The following is a 20728-nucleotide window of genomic DNA, read 5'->3' on the forward strand; positions in this document are numbered from 1 at the left end:
ACGCAGTATTCCAGGTGCGGTCTCACCAATACCTTGTACAACTGAAGCAATACCTCCCTATTTTTATATTCTATCCCCCTAGCAATGAAAGCCAACATTCCATTGGCCTTCTTAATCACTTGCTGCACCTGCATACTAACCTTTTGAGTTTCGTGCACCAGGACCCCCAGATCCCTTTGTACTTCAGTACTTTCCAGTTTCTTGCCATTAAGATAATAACTTGCTCTACGATTTTTCCTGCCAAAGTGCATAACCTCACACTTTCCAGTATTGTATTCCATCTGCCAAATCTCTGCCCACTTTACTCAGCCTGTCGATGTCCCCTTGCAGGTTTTTTATGTCCTTCTCACTCACTACTTTCCCTCCCATCTTAGTATCATCTGCAAACTTTGATATGTTACACTCGGTCCCCTCCTCCAAATCGTTAATATAGATTGTAAAGAGTTGGGGACCCAGCACTGACCCCTGCGGAACACCACTGGTTACTGATTGCCAGTCTGAGAATGAACCATTTATCCCAACTCTCTGCCTTCTGTTAGATAGCCAATCCTCTATCCATGCCAGAATATTACCCCCAATCCCGTGATTTTTTATCTTAAGCAATAATCTTTTGTGTGGCACCTTGTCAAATGCCTTTTGGAAGTCTAAATACACTACGTCCACTGGTTCCCCTTTATCCACCCTATACGTTATTTCCTCAAAGAACTCCAGCAAATTTGTCAAACATGACTTCCCCTTCATAAAACCATGCTGACTTTGTCCTATTAAATTATGATTATCCAAATGTCCTGTTACTGTCTCCTTAATAATGGACTCCAAAATTTTACCTACCACAGATGTTAGGCTAACCGGTCTATAGTTTCCAGCCTTCTGTCTACTGCCCTTTTTAAATAAGGGTGTTACATTAGCAGTTTTCCAGTCTGCCGGGACCTTTGCCGAGTCCAGGGAGTTTTGGAAAATTATTACCAATGCATCCACAATCCCTACCGCCACTTCCCTCAAGACCCTAGGATGTAAGCCATCAGGTCCAGGTGATTTATCCGCCTTGAGTCCCATTATTTTACCGAGTACCACTTCCTTAGTGATTTTGATCGTGTTTAGCTCCTCCCCCCCTTTAGCCCCCTGTTTGTCACAACAGCGTCGGCGGGAATTCTGAGCGGCAGAGCGGGGCTATAAAAGTCCCAGAGACCAGGTAAGGCCTCACAGCGTCGGCGGGTGTTTCAGCGGCAGAGCGGGGCTATAAAAGGCCCCAGAGACCAGGTAAGGCCTCACAGCGTTGGCGGGAATCTCGAGCGGCAGAGCGGGGCTATAAAAGGCCCAGAGACCAGGTAAGGCCTCACAGCGTCGGCGGGAATCCTGAGCGGCAGAGCGGGGCTATAAAAGGCCCCAGAGACCAGGTAAGGCCTCACAGCGTCGGCGGGAATCCTGAGCGGCAGAGCGGGGCTATAAAAGTCCCAGAGACCCAGGTAAGGCCTCACAGCGTCGGCGGGAATCTCGAGCGGCAGAGCGGGGCTATAAAAGGCCCAGAGACCAGGTAAGGCCTCACAGCGTCGGCGGGAATCCTGAGCGGCAGAGCGGGGCTATAAAAGGCCCCAGAGACCAGGTAAGGCCTCACAGCGTCGGCGGGAATCCTGAGCGGCAGAGCGGGGCTATAAAAGTCCCAGAGACCCAGGTAAGGCCTCACAGCGTCGGCGGGAATCTCGAGCGGCAGAGCGGGGCTATAAAAGGCCCCAGAGACCAGGTAAGGCCTCACAGCGTCGGCGGGAAACCTGAGCGGCAGAGCGGGGTATAAAAGGCCGCAGAGACCAGGTAAGGTCTCACAGCGTCGGCGGGAATCTCGAGCGGCAGAGCGGGGCTATAAAAGGCCCAGAGACCAGGTAAGGTCTCACAGCGTCGGCGGGAATCTCGAGCGGCAGAGCGGGGCTATAAAAGGCCCAGAGACCAGGTAAGGTCTCACAGCGTCGGCGGGAATCTCGAGCGGCAGAGCGGGGCTATAAAAGGCCCAGAGACCAGGTAAGGTGTACCAGTCTCCAGTCTGGAAGGAGAGAGGTAAAAAGTAATCCAAGTGTGACGTCACCAGAAAGCGGGTAAGTGATTGGTTGGTAAGTATTTCTCCCTTTTAAGCTTAAATCTCTTTGGTTTATAGTTTCTAAGGTGTGATATTCACCATCTAGAATCGGGGCAGAGGATATTTAAGAATAATATTAATAAATTTAATTAATTACATAGAATGGGAGATCAGGCGATGTGTTGCTGCTGCAATATGTGGGAGCTGGTGAACAGCATTGATGCTCACAGTGATCACATTTGCAGTAAGTGTTGGCTGCTCGAGGAACTCCGGCTCCGTGTTGAAGAGCTGGAGTCCGAGCTTCAAACACTGAGACACATCAGGGAGGGGGAGAGTTACCTGGACTCTGTGTATCACGAGGTAGTCACACCAATTAGATTAATTAATTCAGATGTAGTCCGTGGCCAGGGTCAGGATGGTGTGACTAGAAGTGAGGCAGGTACGGGGATCCAGGAGGTAGTGTTGGAGGAGCTGCAGCCCTTGCACTTGTCCAACAGGTTCGAGGCTCTTACTCCCTGTGGGGACAGGAGCAGGGACTGCAGGGAGGATGAGCAACCTGGCCACAGCACCGTGGAGCAGGGGGCCATTCAAGTGGGGGGAGTTAAATGAAATGTTGTAGTGGTAGGGGATAGTATCGTTAGGGGGATAGATAGAGTTCTTTGCAGCCGAGAGCGAGAGTCCCGAAGGCTGTGTTGCCTGCCAGGGTTAAGGACATCTCCTCTGGACTGGAGAGAAACTTGGAGTGGGAGGGGGAGGATCCAGTTGTCGTGGTCCATGTTGGTACCAACGACATAGATAGGACAAGGAAGGAGGTTCTGCTGAGGGAGTTTGAGCAGCTAGGGGCCAAATTAAAAAGCAGAACCACAAGGGTAATAATCTCTGGATTATTACCTGAGCCACGAGCGAATTTGGCTAGGATGAATAAAATTAGAGAGTTAAATGCGTGGCTCAAAGACTGGTGTGGGAGAAATGGGTTTTGCTTCCTGGGACACTGGCACCAGTACTGGGGCAGGAGGGAGCTGTTCCGTTGGGACGGGCTTCACTTGGCCAGTGCTGGGACTAGAGTCCTGGCGGATCATATAACTAGGGCTGTAGAGAGGGCTTTAAACTAACTAGTGGGGGGGAGGTTCCTAGAGAGCAAATAATAAAAATGACAACAGAGAAGGTCATAGACTTAGGTAGCAGTGGGGAAATTAAAAACCAGAGCGTGTCAGGAAGGGGCAGAAGGTATGGAGTAAAAGGTAAAGTAATAAAAAGGGCAAAAGCAGGAACTAAGTGTCACAAAACATCTTTGAAAGTTCTCTATCTGAATGCACGTAGCATTCGTAACAAAATAGACGAGTCAATGGCACAAATAACTGCATATGGGTATGATCTTGTGGCCATTACAGAAACATGGCTGCAGGGTGACAATGCCTGGGAATTAAACATACCAGGTTATTTAACGATCAGGAAGGACAGGCAGGAAGGAAGGGGAGGTGGGGTGGCTATGTTAATAAAGGAAGGAATCACTGTAATACAGAGAAATGATATTGGGTCAAAAGATCAGGATAATGAAACAGTTTGGGTGGAGGTAAGGAATAATAAGGGGAAAAAAACACTAGTGGGCGTAGTCTATAGGCCTCCGAACAGTGGCAACTCTGTTGGACGGAGTATCAATCAGGAAATAGTTGAGGCTTGTAATAAGGGAACATCTATAATTATGGGGGATTTTAACTATCATATTAATTGGACAAATCAAATTGGGCCGGGCTGCCTTGAGGATGAGTTCATTGAGTGTATTAGGGATGGGTTTCTTGAGCAGTATGTAACTGAACCGACCAGGGGGCAAGCAACCTTAGATCTGGTCCTGTGTAACGAGACAGGATTAATTAAAAATGTCCTAGTAAAGGATCCCCTTGGAATGAGTGACCATAACATGGTTGAATTCCATATTCAATTAGAGGGTGAGAAGGTTGGATCTCAAACAAGCGTGCTAAGCTTGAATAAAGGAGACTATGAAGGTATGAGAGCGGAATTGAGTAGAGTGGATTGGGAAAATAGATTAAAGGGTAAGACGATACATGATCAGTGGTGTACATTTAAGGAGTTATTTTACAACTTCCAAAAAAAATATATTCCACTGAGAAGAAAAGGGTGTAAAGGAAAAGACAGCCATCCGTGGCTAAGTAAAGAAATTAAGGATAGTATTCAACTAAAAACAAGGGCATATAAGGTAGCCAAATCTAGTGGGAGAATAGAGGATTGGGAAAACTTTAAAAGACAGCAAAAAATAACAAAAAGATTGATTAAGGGAAGATAGATTATGAAAGTAAATTAGCAAAAAATATAAAAACAGATAGTAAGAGTTTTTATAGTTATATAAAAAGAAAAAGGGTGGCTAAAGTAAATGTTGGTCCCTTAGAGGATGAGACTGGGAAATTAATGGTGGGAAATATGGAGATGGCAAAAACACTGAATGAATATTTTACATCAGTCTTTACAGTAGAAGACACTAAGAATATCCCAACACTGTAGGCCTGCAAATCGGCGCAAGCCCTTCTCTGGTGCAAAAAACTTGGAGCATATGGAGAGGGTGAGGCAGAGAGCAGAGCGCTTCACCAATGAGTCTCTGGAGGAATTGGTGGCCGCAGTGGAGCGCTGGCGAGATGTCCTCTACCCCGACAATGGCAGGAGGCCTAATCATAAGGACTACTGACGAGCTTGGAGGGATGTTTCTCAGAGGGTCAACTCCAGCAGCATGGCGACCAGGAGCCCTGTGCAGTGCAGGAAGAAATTCAACGACCTCACTCGGGTCGTGAGGGTGAGTGGAGTTAATGTAAACTTATGCATCCCTCCATTAGCACCTGACTTTATGGCTACAGGGTGCGCTATGCCCCACTGGCCATCTGTCAGCAAGCACCCATGGCCCTTTCTGGTCACACACATGCACATTTGACTCAGGGCATCATGTAAGGGCTGTTCCACCATGGGGGGCATGAGATGATAACCCAGGGCATCATGTAAGGGCTGTTCCACCATGGGGGGCATGAGATCATAATTCAGGGCATCATGTAACATCACTTCCCGTCCTTTGCCCTGCAGGCCAAGCTGGCGAGAAACCACAAGGAGCAGCTTCGCACCGGAGGAGGCCGTCCTCAACTGGAGCCTCTGACGGATCTCGAGGAGAGAGTCCACCAGATTGTTGGAGGACGCCTGAGTGGTCCTGTCACCACTGCAGCTGCCGACCCCATTGTCCACAGCGATGGTAAGGTTCTCTACTATTACAGCGGTCACCTTCCAGTTGTTTCCCCCGCCAGCATGCTTTCTCAATGTGGAGCCATGTCATAGCATTGCCGCACTGTTGCATCCCTTGCTGCCAAACTGTCCTTTTGCTAAAGCCACTCTTCAACCTCCCTGCTTTCAGATGCTGCATCACCAGCTCGGGAGCCGGGCCCTCAAGCTGCCAGTGCCAGTGCCTCCGGAGACGACGACCAGGAGGAAGCCGGACCATCTGTCCCAGCCTCAGGGGAGCCACCGCATCTGGAGACTGGGGATAGTAGTTCCCTTGGTGGGGGGGGGGGGGGGGAGCTCTGATGAGGAGCCAGTTGCAGGAACCAGCGGCCTGCAGCAACGCGCAGGGGGTAGGGACGCTCGGGGGCCGTCTCCCCGGAGGGCGAGGCAGGCCACCATGACTGCTGCACAGAGTGGAGAGGAGGTGCGTAGCCTTGCCGGGATGAGCGCCCAGGCCCGGCTCAGGCACACTGAGCTGATGGCTGCAGTGGGGAGGATGCCTGAGTCGATCGACACACTGGGAAAGAGTGTGCTGGACTTTGGGGCAGCAATGGAAAGGACTGTCCAGGGCTTCGGCCCAGCAATGGAAAGGTCTGTCCAGGGCTTGTCCGAGGCAGTGGAAAGGTCTGTCCAGGGCTTGTCCGAGGCAGTGGAAAGGTCTGTCCAGGCCTTGTCTGAAGCAGTGGAAAGGACTGTCCATGGCTTTTCCCAAGCAGTGGCACCTGCCACGCAGGTCCTCACTGCTGCCACGCAGTCACTTGCTGGCCTCGTCCACACACAAATTGAGGCCACGCGAACACTCTCTGCTACCACCCTAGCTGCATCAGGCAGGATCACCCCAGGCCCTTGCAGCACCACAGCAGGCCATGAATCTGTGGAGCAGTCGATTGTGGCGTATGATCCTGTGCGGCCCCGTCAGAGTGCTAGTGTTTCGGCTGACCACGGTGCAGGTGTCCTCTCTCTGCATGTGAGCAGTCCTGATGCCACCGCTGGCACGTCAGCAGAGCAGCTGCCACCACCTGCGCGGCAGACTGCTAGCAGCCATGCCCAGTTGGAGCAGCCTGCTTGCGGGACCTCCAAGCCCAGAGGTCGTCCAGGCCGTCCCTCAGGGGCTTCAGCGCTTCCAGACACTCAGCAGGCGTCCCCCAGCCTTGACGCAGCCACTGGGGTCCAATTATGGAGGAGCTGCAGGGAGGGAAGGGGCCGACCTCGTAAGAGGAGTCAGTCTCCATCAAGGGGTCACCAGTAGAGGGAGGTGCTAAGACGTCTCTTTTACCGGATTTAAGGCCGTCCACACCTGCTGTGTTTGTTTGTTATGGTTTGGTTAGTTTCGCCGGGTTCCCAGACAGTTATCTGTTAGTTTGTTAGTTATGATTTCTGTTACCATTACGTTGTCATGCTGGAAGGAAGCACTTGTTTGAAAATAAAGAAAACTTTTTATTTACAATCGAGCTGTACACTATTTACAATCATCAAGGCCTTCATAGGCTTACAGCGAACCGGAGGGCGCTGTTCGAATCACAGCCACCATTCCGTCCGAGGGGCCTAGAACCAAGTCCTTATGAGCCTTTGACGAACGGCCCTTCCAGTTTCTGGAGCCCTCCCATCTTCCTCCTCCTCAACCGCATGCTCCTCCTCCTCCTCGTCCGCCTGCTCTGCTGGACCTTGAGGGTCGGCTGGCATTGGCTGGGTGCGTCGAATGGCCAGGTTGTGGAGCATGCAGCAGACAACAACGATACGCGCCACATGCTCCGGCGAGTACTGTAGGGCGCCCCCCGGATGGTCTAGACAACGGAAACGCTGCTTCAGCACACCAATTGTGTGCTCCACAATGTTCCTGGTGGCCTGATGGCTGTTGTTGTAATGCTCTTCTGCCGGGGTGCTGGGCAAACGGAGCGGGGTCATGAGCCATGGGCAGAGAGGATAGCCCTTGTCGCCCAGAAGCCAGCCTCGTGGGTGAGCCGGGGCCTCAAAAAGGTCAGCCACTGAGGTCTGCCGCAGGATGAACGCGTCATGGCTGCTGCCAGGGAATTGTGCGTTCACCGCCATGATCATCTGCCGGTGATCACAGACCAGCTGCACATTAAGGGAGTGGAACCCCTTTCGGTTACGGAACTCCTCCGGATTCTGTAATGGCGCCCGCAAAACCACGTGTGTGCAATCAATGGCCCCCTGCACCATGGGGAAGTCCGCAATAGCCGCGAAGCCCTGTGCGCGCTCCCCCTGCTTCTCCAGGGTCACAGGGAAGGTGATGAATTCGCGCCTCCTTTTGTCGAGGGCAGCTGTCACTTGCCGGATGCAGCAATGCTCCGCAAATTGAGAGATATTTGATATGTCCCCAGCTGCTGCCTGAAACGATCCGCTGGCGTAAAAGTTGAGCGCAACAGTGACTTTCACGGCCACCGACAGAGAGGTCCTGCACCGTATCCGCGGCTGCAGATCCCCAGAAAGCAGGTGGCACAGCTCAGTGACAACATCCTTACCAAATCTGAGCCTTCGCAGACACTGCTCCTCCGACATGGTAAGGTAGGAGACCTGCTGCCTGAAAACCCTGGCAGCATATGGTCGGATTCGGCGACGTCCATTGGCCCTCCTCCTTCTGGCCAATCCCAGCCCTCTCTCCCTCCATCTCTGTGCCCTTGCCAGTTGTTCAGCCAGGATGACGTTCCCCTCCAAAGCAGCTCCCATTATCCTAGCCGACGAGTAAGATGCAGTCAGCTTTCTGGATCCAACTGTTCTGGACAGGGCTGAAGGTCCCAAGGCTCCTCTGGCTCAATAACAAGTCTGTGTAACTGAAGGTCTGCAACTCTCTCCAGCAGCGAGCAGTATGGCCAGGCCAAATGGCTGCTGGTTTTATACTAGTGCTGTCCCCTTTAAAGAGCGCCCCCCGAGTCCGAGAAGGACCTGGTAACGTTCCATCCAACTGTCACTAATAGCGCCAGGGGGAACGGAGGGGGGCGCCACTGAATTTCCGGTACGGGGCGCCAAAAAGGTGTTGCACAATCAAATGACGTCATTATCTGGCTGCGCCCGCAAGCGGGCGCAAAGACTTAGCACCAGCGCTAACAGGCTACTCAATATGGCCGGATGCGCTAGGATCACTGCGCACGTCCGAAAATTGGGTAACGCCCCAAATCTCGGGCTCTTTAGGCGCTAATCGCTGGCGCAACCAACCGAATTTCTAAGCCCTTTACTCTTATACTCCAATCCTTTTGTAATAAAGGTTCTAGCAGAAAGACACAGAGCATGGGCCCTGTAACTTCTCCCAGCCAGCTTCCAGTGCCATCAATATAATATAAACAATATATTTTTTAAATTGAAGAGGAAAAAAAAATTGTGGTCAGTGGATTTAAAATGCACCTTTGTTGTTTTCGAAAGGTGCATCAATGCAGGACTGCTGCAATAGATGAAAATAGTGATTTTTCACCCAAGGTTCAGCTCAGAATGATGGGATGCAAGACCCCTCTCTCTGATAACTGTCAGGGTGCAGTAGATTTGCAGAGTGTCCATCCGTGATGGGCATCGGCCCAAAACTGTCCATACTTGAGTACAAATTAGAACCAGAGTGGGCCACATGGTGGGCAACAGAAATATTCACGCTGGTTCTGTAATGGGTGCTCTTGCAGTGGTTGTGGTTAGACATGTTGGAGCAGAGCACAGTGAGCTTCACTTGTATCGGGCTGTGCTGTACCCGAGATACATGTGCATACTGACCACAAAACCTCCAGGTTTCAGACCGTGAGCCAAACTCAGCAAGGGTAGCACTGGGAGGTGGCAGGGGCAAGGGAGGAGAGAGGGGAAAAAAAGACAACTCAATAGTTTTTTTCCTCATTTGCGATATTTGTCATTAAAATTGGAAATGTCACCTTTTAATGTTTAAAATTTGTTTTACCAGTTAGTGCTTTGCACTGAGGGATATCAGTACTGGGGAATGGAACACGTTCACCCAATATCAATATTGAGTACTCTGTGAATTGACAAATCACTAGTTTTTATTGCGCTGTTAGTTGAGAGAAGAATGCTGGCCAGGACACAGGAAGAATTCTCTGCTCCTTTTCAAATGGTGCTATTTAACACCATCCTAAACAGGCAGATTGGGCCTCTGAAAGACACAGCAGTACAGGAGGCAAAACACAATTTGGTTCACTGTGCCCAAGCAACTGGAGGGAGAGAGAGGAAGAAAGAGACACAGGTAGAAAGAAACAAAGAGCACGCAATGGCAACTGGCCTGCACACCCAAAAAAAGCTTATTCATTTTACTTTAAACTGCAAATCTTGAAATGTTCAAAATTTGTAAGATTTGCACCTAACATCAGGAAAGCCAATCCCAGTGAATACTAGATGATCAAGCAAAATTACTTAGCAGATTTTAAAAGCACTATAAACCAGCTCAATGGGTAAATGCACTGCCAATTTGGGTCCATCCTTGCTCTATGCTGACTTAGTCGATCTCAAATTTTTCCCAGTTTTGATGGAAGGTCACCGACCTGAAACGTTAACTCTGTTTCTCTCTCCACAGATGCTGCCTGACCTGCTGAGTATTTCCAGCATTTTCTGTTTTTATTATAGCTGATCTTAGGTGGAGCAGCAGTGTGAATGTTGCAATTCCCTTCAGTGTCCCCATCTAAGGAGGGAATAAACCTGGCCAGGATTCATATTCCTGCCTTCTACTGAATAAACTGCTGGAATTCGGTGCTTGTGAATATCGGGCGAGACCAGGTTTGGGCTTGGCTGCAGTGGCCCTCACAGTCAAACTGCCCACTGAAACCCATCATCAGGTGAAGAAAGGGCTCCTGAGTGAAGCACTAGAGAGCTTCCACCACCAATGTAGCCAGGACAAACCTACTCCAGCCATTAGTTTCTGCCTTCAGGAAGTATGGAAAAATAGATACACCATACATGACTATTGTAGAAATAACGACACAAAGAAAAAATTTATAATTTATTTGGCTTGCTTTACAAAACATTGCACTGGTTATGAACAGTTCTTAATTTTTCAATTTCACACTGAATTACAAATTTTTTTTTTTTTTTTTTTTTAGATGGACACGATTTTTCTCCCTGCAATAGTATTTCTCACTGATGGCGAGTTCCATTCCTGATAAAATACAGAACGGGTTAAACATAATCTTCCCATTAAAAAGCAGCAGGTTTTCATGTGCAGTCCTTTGTTGGTTCAGCGCACTGTATGAGCAGCAATAGAGGGAGTATGATGCTGTAACGTTATTTCAACTAATCATTCTTTTTAAAAGTTTGCTCAATTCAACTTCACAGCGTTCAGAAAAAGGCTTAGCAGAGGGGGTCTACAGTTTTTTTTTAAAAGATACAAAATGCAATTGCATGGCTCTTTGAATCAGAATTCAGTGCTGAACAGTGTTCTCTATATCTTTCCAACATACCATTTATGACAATACCTTTATGAAATAGGCTAAATGTTACACAAAAATGTCAAGATTGTATGATTTAGGACAAGAGGCATGTGTTCAAACTGTTGAAATTTATGAGTGACATCAGAAAGTTCTTCAGACACAGACTGAATGGAATGGACTGCCAGGTGAGTAAATAAAAGCAAAAACCTTGGAGTCATTTAAGTGGTGGTTGGATGCTGTGATGGGGAGCAGGGACTGTTGGGTTTTCTAGATGAATGAGCCAAGATGAATGTACTTCCCTGTCTATATTTATCTTGAGTTCTAGGATTTATGTGTGGAATGTAAACAAGGCAAGTAAGGACAAAGCAGGGACAAAGCGTCTGAAACATGACAGTCACCTTTACAGACAGCTAGGATGCAGGACGTCTAGGTTCCTTTACAACCAAACACAAAAGAGTGAGAGATCAGCATCTCATGTAGTTTTATTTATTTAAAGGAAAAAATAATCTCTACTTATTCACCATCACCCAGTCCATTAGTTCTTTCCCTTCATCTATTTTCCAGACTTCAAAGAAGGATTTCATTTTCTTCCTACAAGAAATAATAACAGGGTGACAGATTGTACATGTGGCATTAAGATTTGGCTGTAATTTATATGACAAACACAATGGAAGTGTAAAGAAGATTTTCATGTCTAATTATAAGTCTTTCTTTGAAGCCATAGTTTAAATCCCACAACGATGTGGGAACAAAGTCCTGATTGTCTTAGTAATTACAACTGATAAAAATCCATATTTAGAGTAAACATAAACAGTTTTAACCCATCTAAATGTTAGTCAACAAAACAATATTTGACAGTCCTCGCTCTCCTTTATTAATGTCACTTTGCATGAGGGCTGAACGCTCATTCTGCCCAGGCTAGTAATATGTTTTATGATCACCAGGACGCACCAACCGTACCAGCTATTAGGGAGCACCTAGGAGCCAGAAATTAACTAAATTTTCAGACAACTACACGAATGCCAGCTAACACACAAGCAGCAGACTACCTGTTGATTATGTCATGGAAATCGCTACAGAATTTGAAGTGATTCTACAATATAAATGTAATAATAGTTACATATTGACGTAAGAAAACTACTAGGCACTTGGTCAGAGTATTAAACAAGGCTTTCATCGACGGTTTCACAACATGGAAGTCTAGTTATCCTTCACTAGTTCCTGTTTACAAAATGTCCCTGAGCAAGCTGGGCCCGTGCATTTATACTCTCCCTGGACAGCGCCACCAGCAGGCCGCCCAGTATATTTCATAAGTCATTTCTACATGAATGGCACGGTTTATGTCACATATCAATGTGCACCATTCATTTATCACCCATAAATATCCTTACCATTTAGGACTGAGATGAGGAGAAATTTCTTCACTCAGAGGGTGGCGAATCTTTGGAATTCTCTACCCTAAAGGACTGTGGATGTTCAGTCGATGAGTATATTCAAGACAGAGATCGATAGATTTTTGGACTCTAGGGGAATCAGGGGATATGGTGGGAAAGTGGAGTTGATGTAGAAGTTCAGCCATGATTTTACTGAATGGTGGAGCAGGCACGAGGGGGCGTATGGCCTACTCCTACTCCTATTTCTTACGTTCTTACAATAAGATCATGTACACATGGTTAATTAAACACATTGGGCTGAACTTTCCGGGGTGGGTTGGAAAGTTGTGGTTTTTGATAGCAGGTCGGGAACCCGCTATCATCCTGCTCCCACACGCCTTTCCCACAGGCGCGCCCGTCATCGTGGAGCAGAGCCAACCCGACCTGTAGCGGCGGGGGACCCAATTGAAATCATCATGAGGTAGTTTACAGGCACTTAACAGCCTCTCCCCACCACCACCCCCCCCCCAACCCGACTTTTTAAATTTCCCTGCATGGCCACGGGATTCACGCAGCTCGGGAACCATGTCTGTCAACCTGAGGCATGAGTTCTGTGGCCATTGCTCCAGCTGATTACTTGACAGCATGGAAAACAAAGCAAAATAAAAACATATTGATTACATCAGCTAACAGATTGATGAAGATTCTGTTCTACTTGAAAAGCTACTGGTAAGTGTTAATTCAGAAATTCCTGAAGGGAAATATGTAACGGCACAAGGGAGTATGGTAAGGCTGGATGGCAGGCATTTATTTTAATGCAAGGAGTCTTGCGAGTAAGGCAGATCAATTGAAGGTGTTGATGAACACATGGGAGTATGATATTGTTGCTATCACAGAGGCATGGTTGAGGAAGGGGCAGGACTGGCAGCTCAATATTCCAGGGTATAGAATCTTCAGGTGAGACAGAGGGGGGTGTAAAAGAGGAAGGGGTGTCGCAATATTAATCAAGGAGTCAATTACTGCTGTAAGGAGGGATGATATGGGTAGAACTTAAAAACAAAAAGGGGGCAAGCACTTTGCTGGGAGTGTGCTATAGGCTGCCAAACAGTCAGGGGGAGATAGAGGAACAGATATGTAGGCAAATCTCAGAGAAGTGTAGAAATAATAGGGTAATAATAGTAGGGGATTTCAACTTCCCCAATATTAACTGGGATAGTCAGAGTGTGAAAGGCTTAGAGGGTGCGGAATTCTTAAAGTGCATCCTGGAGAGCTTTTTGAGCCAGCATGTAGAAAGTCCTACAAGAGAGGGGGCAGTACTGGACTTAATTCTAGGGAATGTAGCCGGGCAAGTGGTAGAAGTGTCAGTAGGAGAGCACTTTGGTGAGTGACCATAATTCGGTGAGATTTAAGGTAGTCATGGAAAAGGACAAAGATGGACCAGAAATAAAGGTTCTAAATTGGGGGAAGGCTGACTTTAATATGATAAGGCAGGATTTGGCCAAAGTGGACTGGGATCAGCTACTTTAAGGAAAATCCACAAAAGAGCAGTGGGAGTCATTCAGAAAGGAAATAGAGAGAGTACAACGCCAACATGTTCCTGTAAAGGTCAAGGGTGGGACCAACAAGCCCAGGGAACCCTGGATGTCAAGGGATATACAAGAATGGATTAGGAAAAAAAGGTAGGCTTTTGGCAGATACAAAGGACTAAAAACAGTGGAAGCCCTAGAGGAGTATAGAAAGTGCAGGGGGGTACTTAAAAAAAAAAAAAAAAAGAAATTAGGAGAGCGAAGAGGGGGCATGAAAAAACACTGGCGGGCAAAATAACAGGAAAATCCCAAGGTGTTTTATAAGTATAATTAAGGGCAAGAGGATAACCAGGGAATGAGTAGGGAGACTGGACAGGCTGGGGTTGTTTTCCTTAGAGCAGAGAAGGCTGAGGGGGACCTGATTGAGGTGTACAAAATTATGAGGGGCATAGATAGGGTAGATAGAAAGGAACTTTTCCCCTTAGTAGAGGGGTCAATAACCAGGGGGCATAGTTTCAAGGTAAGGGGCAGGAGGTTTAGAGGGGATTTGAGGAAAAACTTTTTCACCCAGAGGGTGGTTGGAATCTGGAACTCACTGCCTGAAAGGGTGGTAGAGGTAGGAACCCTCACAACATTCAAGAAGCATTTAGATGAGCACTTGAAACGCCATAACATACAAGGCTACGGACCAAGTGCTGGAAAATGGGATTAGAATAGACGGCTTGATGGCCGGCGTGGACGCGATGGGCTAAAGGGCCTCTTTCTGTGCTGTATAACTCTATCTATGACTCCAAGTGCTACCCTGGATGGTGAGGGAAATACATTTTCCACTGGCCATTCTCGGCTCTTGCCTTCCAACTCAATAGTAATTGCAGTGAATTGATCTGCACTATAAAAAATGACACATACCATTTTAATACATTTTTGTGTTGTTTCTGGTCAGGATTTTCTCACCGTATACTGTGATTGTCCAGCTACACATTAAATCAAGTCATCAACCGAAACAATTTCATTTTCACCACTCATTCCACTGATTCAATTTGCTTTCAGTCCCTGAATATGACTAATTTAATTTTTCCGTCCGAGACTTTAGGGTGAATTTCTGCGGTTGTTCTCTCACTTGTCCATTGTTAACTTCAATGGAAGAGCTGCAGAAATCCCAGAAACACATTGTAAGCACCACTTACACTGTCCGCAGCTCTTATGCTGAACTTGCATAAGATTGTAAATCCACCCCTTTACAATTACATTTAAAATCTGCTTAATTTTATGTATTACCTGTATACACATCTTTTATTTGTACCAGTTACTGTTACAAAAATCTATAGATTTGTGACTAAAGCACCAATAACTTCCCAATTAATGTACTTTTTAAATTATGTTCTTGATCGTATTTGTAGATGGCATCACATTCCTTAATGATAATATTATTTAAATATTTCTTTGTCACTCATATATAACTTTTATTATATTGTAGAGTAAAGATTCAACAACACTATGTTAGATTAAACTTAAAATTTAATGTGGCCATGGTCCCTTTAAGAATCCCGGCTTAAAACACGACATGAATGACGTCACCAGTCCCACTCCATCTCATTAGGCTGGGTAATGCGCTGGGCGGGCTCAATAGGCCCCATTAAGGTAAGTTAATTTTCTACAGTGGGGTGGAGCCAACAGCAGGGTCGGGACCCGCCATGGTAAGGAAAATTCCGGCCAATGGCTCCAAACCTTTCTCGGGCTCCACTGGACTCCCTATGTAACTCGGGCAGGATATCGATGGAACCCACTGGAAAGTGGCAGGGACCTGGCTGCGCTGGGTCTCCACAGTTTCCAGGATTTTCCGGATTGCATTGTAGGGGGCAGAACCTCCACCTGTTCCTTACAAGATAATCATCATTGGGTGACCGAATTGGGACGGGGGAGTCCCTATGCTGGTAATTCCCTCGCCCCTGGCTTATTCAGCACCTGGAATGATACTGGAGGCTGATACACCCAGTGAGCTGGGTGGAAGAGGGCCCCACCGGGGAAAATCCAGACCAGGCAAGCAGAGCTGAATCCCAAAGAATGGTATGTTTAAAAAAAAAAAAAAATCTTGATTGGCCTCTCACACAACGAGGAGAAGAAGACAAGGCTGAGGTTGGGGGCAGGGCCGGGGCAACCCATTCCCCTTCCCAGTGGTGGACAAGCACCAGGTTTTCTGGCTGCATGAGGCAGGCGGGTACTGGAGATACACCCGCAGTCGCGTTCGAGTCTGCCTGCCACATGCAAATTAAGTGCCCTCCCATTAACACGGTAAACTCCAGCAGGCTCAGTGCTCAAGGGTACCAGTGGGCATACTCCGATTTTCAGGAACAATAACTTTCGCAACAGTCAGTTACAAAATGCAATCAATGACGGGACAATTTTTTCCTTTTAATCATCATCCTTATTCTTCAAAGTGTACTCCACTGACATTTGCTTTCAAGACTGAGATCAACAGATTTTTGTTAGGTAACAGTATCAAGGGATATGGAGCTAATGTGGGTAAATGGAGTTGAGGTGCATATCAGCTATGATCTAATTGACTGGCTGAGCAGGTTTGAGGGGCTGAATGTCCTACTCTTGTTCCAACTGTTCTTATGTTTCTAACACTGTACTGATAACTTAGGAATTAATAATATTACAGCAACTTCTACAATATCAATATGATTCATATGCTGAAAAAACAAGGAAGAGTGGAATTACCTGCTTTTAAAAGATATTCCATACAACATGTGTTTTTAATCAGTTAAGCTAAAATGTGACAAAAATGCAAAGGTCATATAGCCTGCTAATGAAAAAGAACAAACATAAAGCATCTACAATATTAATAACCTGAACTCAGAGTTTATTTTTTTTTTGAAAAGGAGGAGGAAAAAAAGCAGTCTGGGAAATATGAGAGAAGATTTACAAGGTCTCTGGGGTAGAAACAAACTGATCAGCGTAGTGGTTTCCACACCGAAAATGATGTTCTCAAGGCCTAAAGTTAATTAATTTTTTCTAAAACCTCACTGGAAATCTTGTGTGTCTGACTGTTGGTGAGCTCATAGAACATGGCACTTCATGGAGGAAATGAATACACATGGAAAGAGCAAACTGTTGGCTACATCGCAATGCACAGCAGTTAGGAGATCGGAGTGCAAAGCAACAGGAAGAATCAAACAGGACCATGACACACTGGCAGGGTAACCTCACAAGTGTCTCAAACTGGAGAACATAGTTCCATGGGCAATTCATAGAACAGAAACATAACCAGAGGTGAATTGATAACCTTTAGATTTTGGATAGAAAACAAGTTTAGCCATTCTTGTTTACTGGGGAGGGGAGTATTTTCCCACAATAGCTCTCAAAAGCAGTCAGTGCTTGCACAACACACCTCTGTTGATAACAGTGGTATCTGAAGCTGGTAGTTAAAAGGAAATAGTAAGCAATTGAATTTAGAATTTATTCCAGAAGGGAGGGTTATGAAATAATTCATAAGTATTGCAGACATGAATGAGTTGTGCAACCCCCTCACATCTGAGTTGAAATCCACATCAATTCTGTTTACACTATGATTTTTCCTGAGGCATAATGACATGTTTGAATTTTCCTGGGGATACTAGAGGGGATTTTCTAGCCCTAGCATTCGGGAGACAGGAACCGAGCGCAGTGGCTGGTGCGCCTGCCCGACCCTTCTGGGAATCAACCTAATTAGTGCAAGTTCCCTATTTCAAATATTGCTCTCAAATCACCTTGTAATCTTCTCTGTTGTAACGAAAACAACAACTTGTATTTATATAGAGCCTTTAACGTAGTAAAACGTCCCAAGGCGCTTCACAGAAGCATTATTAAACAAAATTTGACACCAAGCCACATAGAGATATTAGGGCAGATGACCAAAAGCTTTATTAAAGAGGTAGGTTTTAAGGAGCATCTTAAGAGGAGGAAAGAGAGGTAGAGAAAAGAAAGAAGACGTGCATTTATATAGTGCCTTTTATGACCACTGGATGTCCCAAAGCGCTTTACAGCCACTGAAGTACTTTTGAAGTGCAGTCACTGTTGTAATGTAGGAAACGCGGCAGCCAGCTTTGCGCACAGCAAGCTCCCACATACAGCAATGTGATAATGGGCAGATAATCTGGTTTTGTTGTATGTTGATTGAGGGATAAATATTGGCCAGGACACTGGGGATAACTGCTCTGCTCTTCGAAATAGTGCCATGGGATCTTTTACGTTCACCTGAGAGAGCAGACGGGGCCTTGGTTTAATGTCTCATCCGCAAGACAGCACCTCCAACAGTGCAGCTCTCCCTCAGCACTGCAATGGAGTATCAGCTTAGATTTTTGTGCTCAAGTCTCTGGAGTGGGACTTGAACCCCCAACTTTGACTCAAAGGTGAGGGTGCTACCCACTGAGCCACAGCTGACACAGTGAGGGAGGGAATTCCAGAGCTGAAGGCACAGCCGTCAATGGTGGAGCGATTAAAATAGGGGATGCGCAAGAGGCCAGAATTGGAGGAGCGCAGGTATCTGAGGGTTGTGGGGCTGGAGGAGATTATAGAGATATGGAGGGGCGAGGCCATGGAGGGATTTGAAAAACCAGGATGAGCATTTTAAAATTGAGGCGTTGCTTAACTGAGAGCCAATGTAGGTCAGCGAGCACAGGGGTGATGGGTGAACGGGATTTAGTACGAGTTAGGACACGGGCAGCAGAGTTTTGGAAGACCTCAATTTTACGGAGGGTAGAAAATGGAAGACTGGCCAAGAGTGCGTTGGAATAGTTGAGTTTAGAGGTAACAAAGGCATGGAGGAGAGTTTCCGCAGCAGATCAGCTGAGGCAGGGGTAGAGTCGGGCAATATTATGGAGGTGGAAGTAGGCGGTCTTAGTGATGGCGCGGACATGTGGTCGGAAGCTCATTTCGGTGTCAATTATGGCACCAAGCTTGCGAACAGTCTGGTTCAGTCTCAGACAGTTGCCAAGGAAAGGGAATGGAGTCAGTGGCTAGGGAATGGAGTTTGTGCTGGGGACTGGTCTTCCCAATATTTAGTTGGAGGAAATTTCTGTCAGATAAGCAGTGTGACAATTAAGAGACAGTCCAGGGGGTACATGTGGAAACAGCCCCAATTTTTCAAATCTTTCTTCATATTTGTATTTCCTCAAACCAGACAGCATTCTAATGAATCTGCGCTGCACCCTCTCTACTGACTCAACATCTTTCCTATAGTACGGAGCCCAAAGCTGCACAAAGTACTGCAACTGTGGTTTTACTAAGGTTTTGCATAGATTCACCATTACATCTCAATTTTTATATTTTATATCTCTTGCCATAAAACCCAGTATTCCATTAGCTTTTGTTATGGCCTTATCCACCTGAGGTGATGCTCTTACAAGCCTGAATTCCCAAATGCCTGTGCTCTTCCACATCACCCAACCTTTCCTGATTCAAAGTATAATTATGACTTTTTCAATTAATTTTTTTGAAAACAGAATGTATCACCTCATATTTACTGATATGAAATGCCATCTTTCACTTTTTTGCTCATTCCAACAGCTTATCAATATCCCATTGCAGCTTCCTTTGATCCTCAGAATTATTTACTATGCCTCCCATTTTAATATTTTCTGAAAATTTGAACACCACTCACTCCTACTCATGCTCCTATTGCTTATGTTCTCTAGCCCCATTAGCCAAAACACAGTGAACGGAAGTGGTCCCAGAGCAAAACCCCACGGGACATCGCTCCCTACTTCCAACCACTTTGAGAAATTGCCTTAACTGGTACCCTCTGGTTCCTCCCTTCTAACCAGTTTTTAAATCCAAGTTTCTACCCACCCTGTCCCAATTCCATATGTCTTAATCCTCCCAATAGTCTCCTGGGTGGTACCTTGTCAAAAGCTCTCTCAAAGTACAGGTACACCACTTCAAAGAGTTCTAGCAAGAGTATGGAATTCTTTGCCACAGAGATTGGTTGAGTCAGTGACCATTAAATCTTTTAGGAGAAAACAGGATAAGTATTTGAAGCAAAAGACATGGAAAGAGAGCAATGTAAAGGATTTTGTATTGCTTCAGAAAATAATTGATTTAGACATAATAGGCTGAACAGCCTCCTTCTGTATTGTAAACTTCTATGTTACTATGGTAATGATCTGGGTCACCTTTAAAGCACCCCAATCACAGAATTTAATGGTTGAAGTCGTACAAATTGGGTAGATGAGCTGGCGCCAAAGCCAGACTGTCTGCATCTGCTATTATACCCCAACAGCATCTGCAAGCCCTGCCATACATATCGAATAGTGACTACGGACAATTGCTTCTGCAAGCTCGGAGTCAGCGGGGAGGCAAATCATGCACTAACTATCCTACTTGCACTCAGAATAATGCTCTGGCGGAAAATCTAAGCTAGTCATTTCACTTGTTTTTTATTTACATAAACATTTTATACAAGTCCTGATCAAATTTCTTTCCCTCCGTCCAGAAGACCATTTAAGAACTACCTCTGCATAACGCCCAGGCGAACCTAAGGCCATTTGGGACTTTCTTTCTGTCATCTGACTTTCTTTAAGACCAATCTATCAGCAGAATGGAAAATGCTTTCAATCTGCTCCAAGCCTTCACTTGAAGCAGAGTAATTTGGACGGCTGTTAAGCCCAGTCGGGAAATTATGCACTAATTGGCGGGGGGGGGGGGGGGGGGGGCAGGTGGAGCAGGGTCAAGCAGGACCACTGAATGTCTATATCATGCTGCCCAGAATATTCCTATCAGTTCGAAATTTTATCCTAATCTTTTCAGTGAACTACAGTGAGTGGAAGTCACAATTATTTTTATTGACAAGAGTAATGCCTTGTTGGCATGTGTGGCTCACAAGTAGTGAGGTTAACGTGCCAAACTGTATGTCTGATGGATGGAGGATGCAGCCTGTTAGGTTGATGAACATTGGTATGCTTTATGGAAAAGTTGACCGGATAAATTTACAACTTGCTGCCTGGGCATAAAATTGGCGTTGCGGATTGACTGTCAATGAAAATGCAAATCGGGCTTTTTCTACAACGGGCAGCTGGTCAGTTTTATGACTGGGCGGCAAGTTGAAAATCTACCTCTTCTACTTTTTATTGTAAAGAA

At 46.3% G+C, this 20728-nt stretch overlaps 1 protein-coding gene across 1 annotated transcript in view; it reads right to left on the reverse strand.

Annotated features, from left to right (window-relative positions):
• Positions 1-10270: 10270 nt before the first annotated feature.
• Positions 10271-20728, reverse strand: part of msh3 (mutS homolog 3 (E. coli)) — a 459900-nt gene continuing 449442 nt past the window's right edge. Inside the window, exon 24 of the mRNA XM_085989589.1 lies at positions 10271-11301. Within this exon, the coding sequence (XP_085845715.1) occupies positions 11220-11301 (82 nt within the window). The 3' untranslated portion in view covers positions 10271-11219. The remainder of the gene's footprint in view (positions 11302-20728) is intronic.

The sequence above is a fragment of the Somniosus microcephalus genome, chromosome 1 (assembly GCF_052327205.1).
Source record: "Somniosus microcephalus isolate GS21.2 chromosome 1, FLI_Smic_1.0, whole genome shotgun sequence".
NCBI lineage: Eukaryota > Metazoa > Chordata > Chondrichthyes > Squaliformes > Somniosidae > Somniosus > Somniosus microcephalus.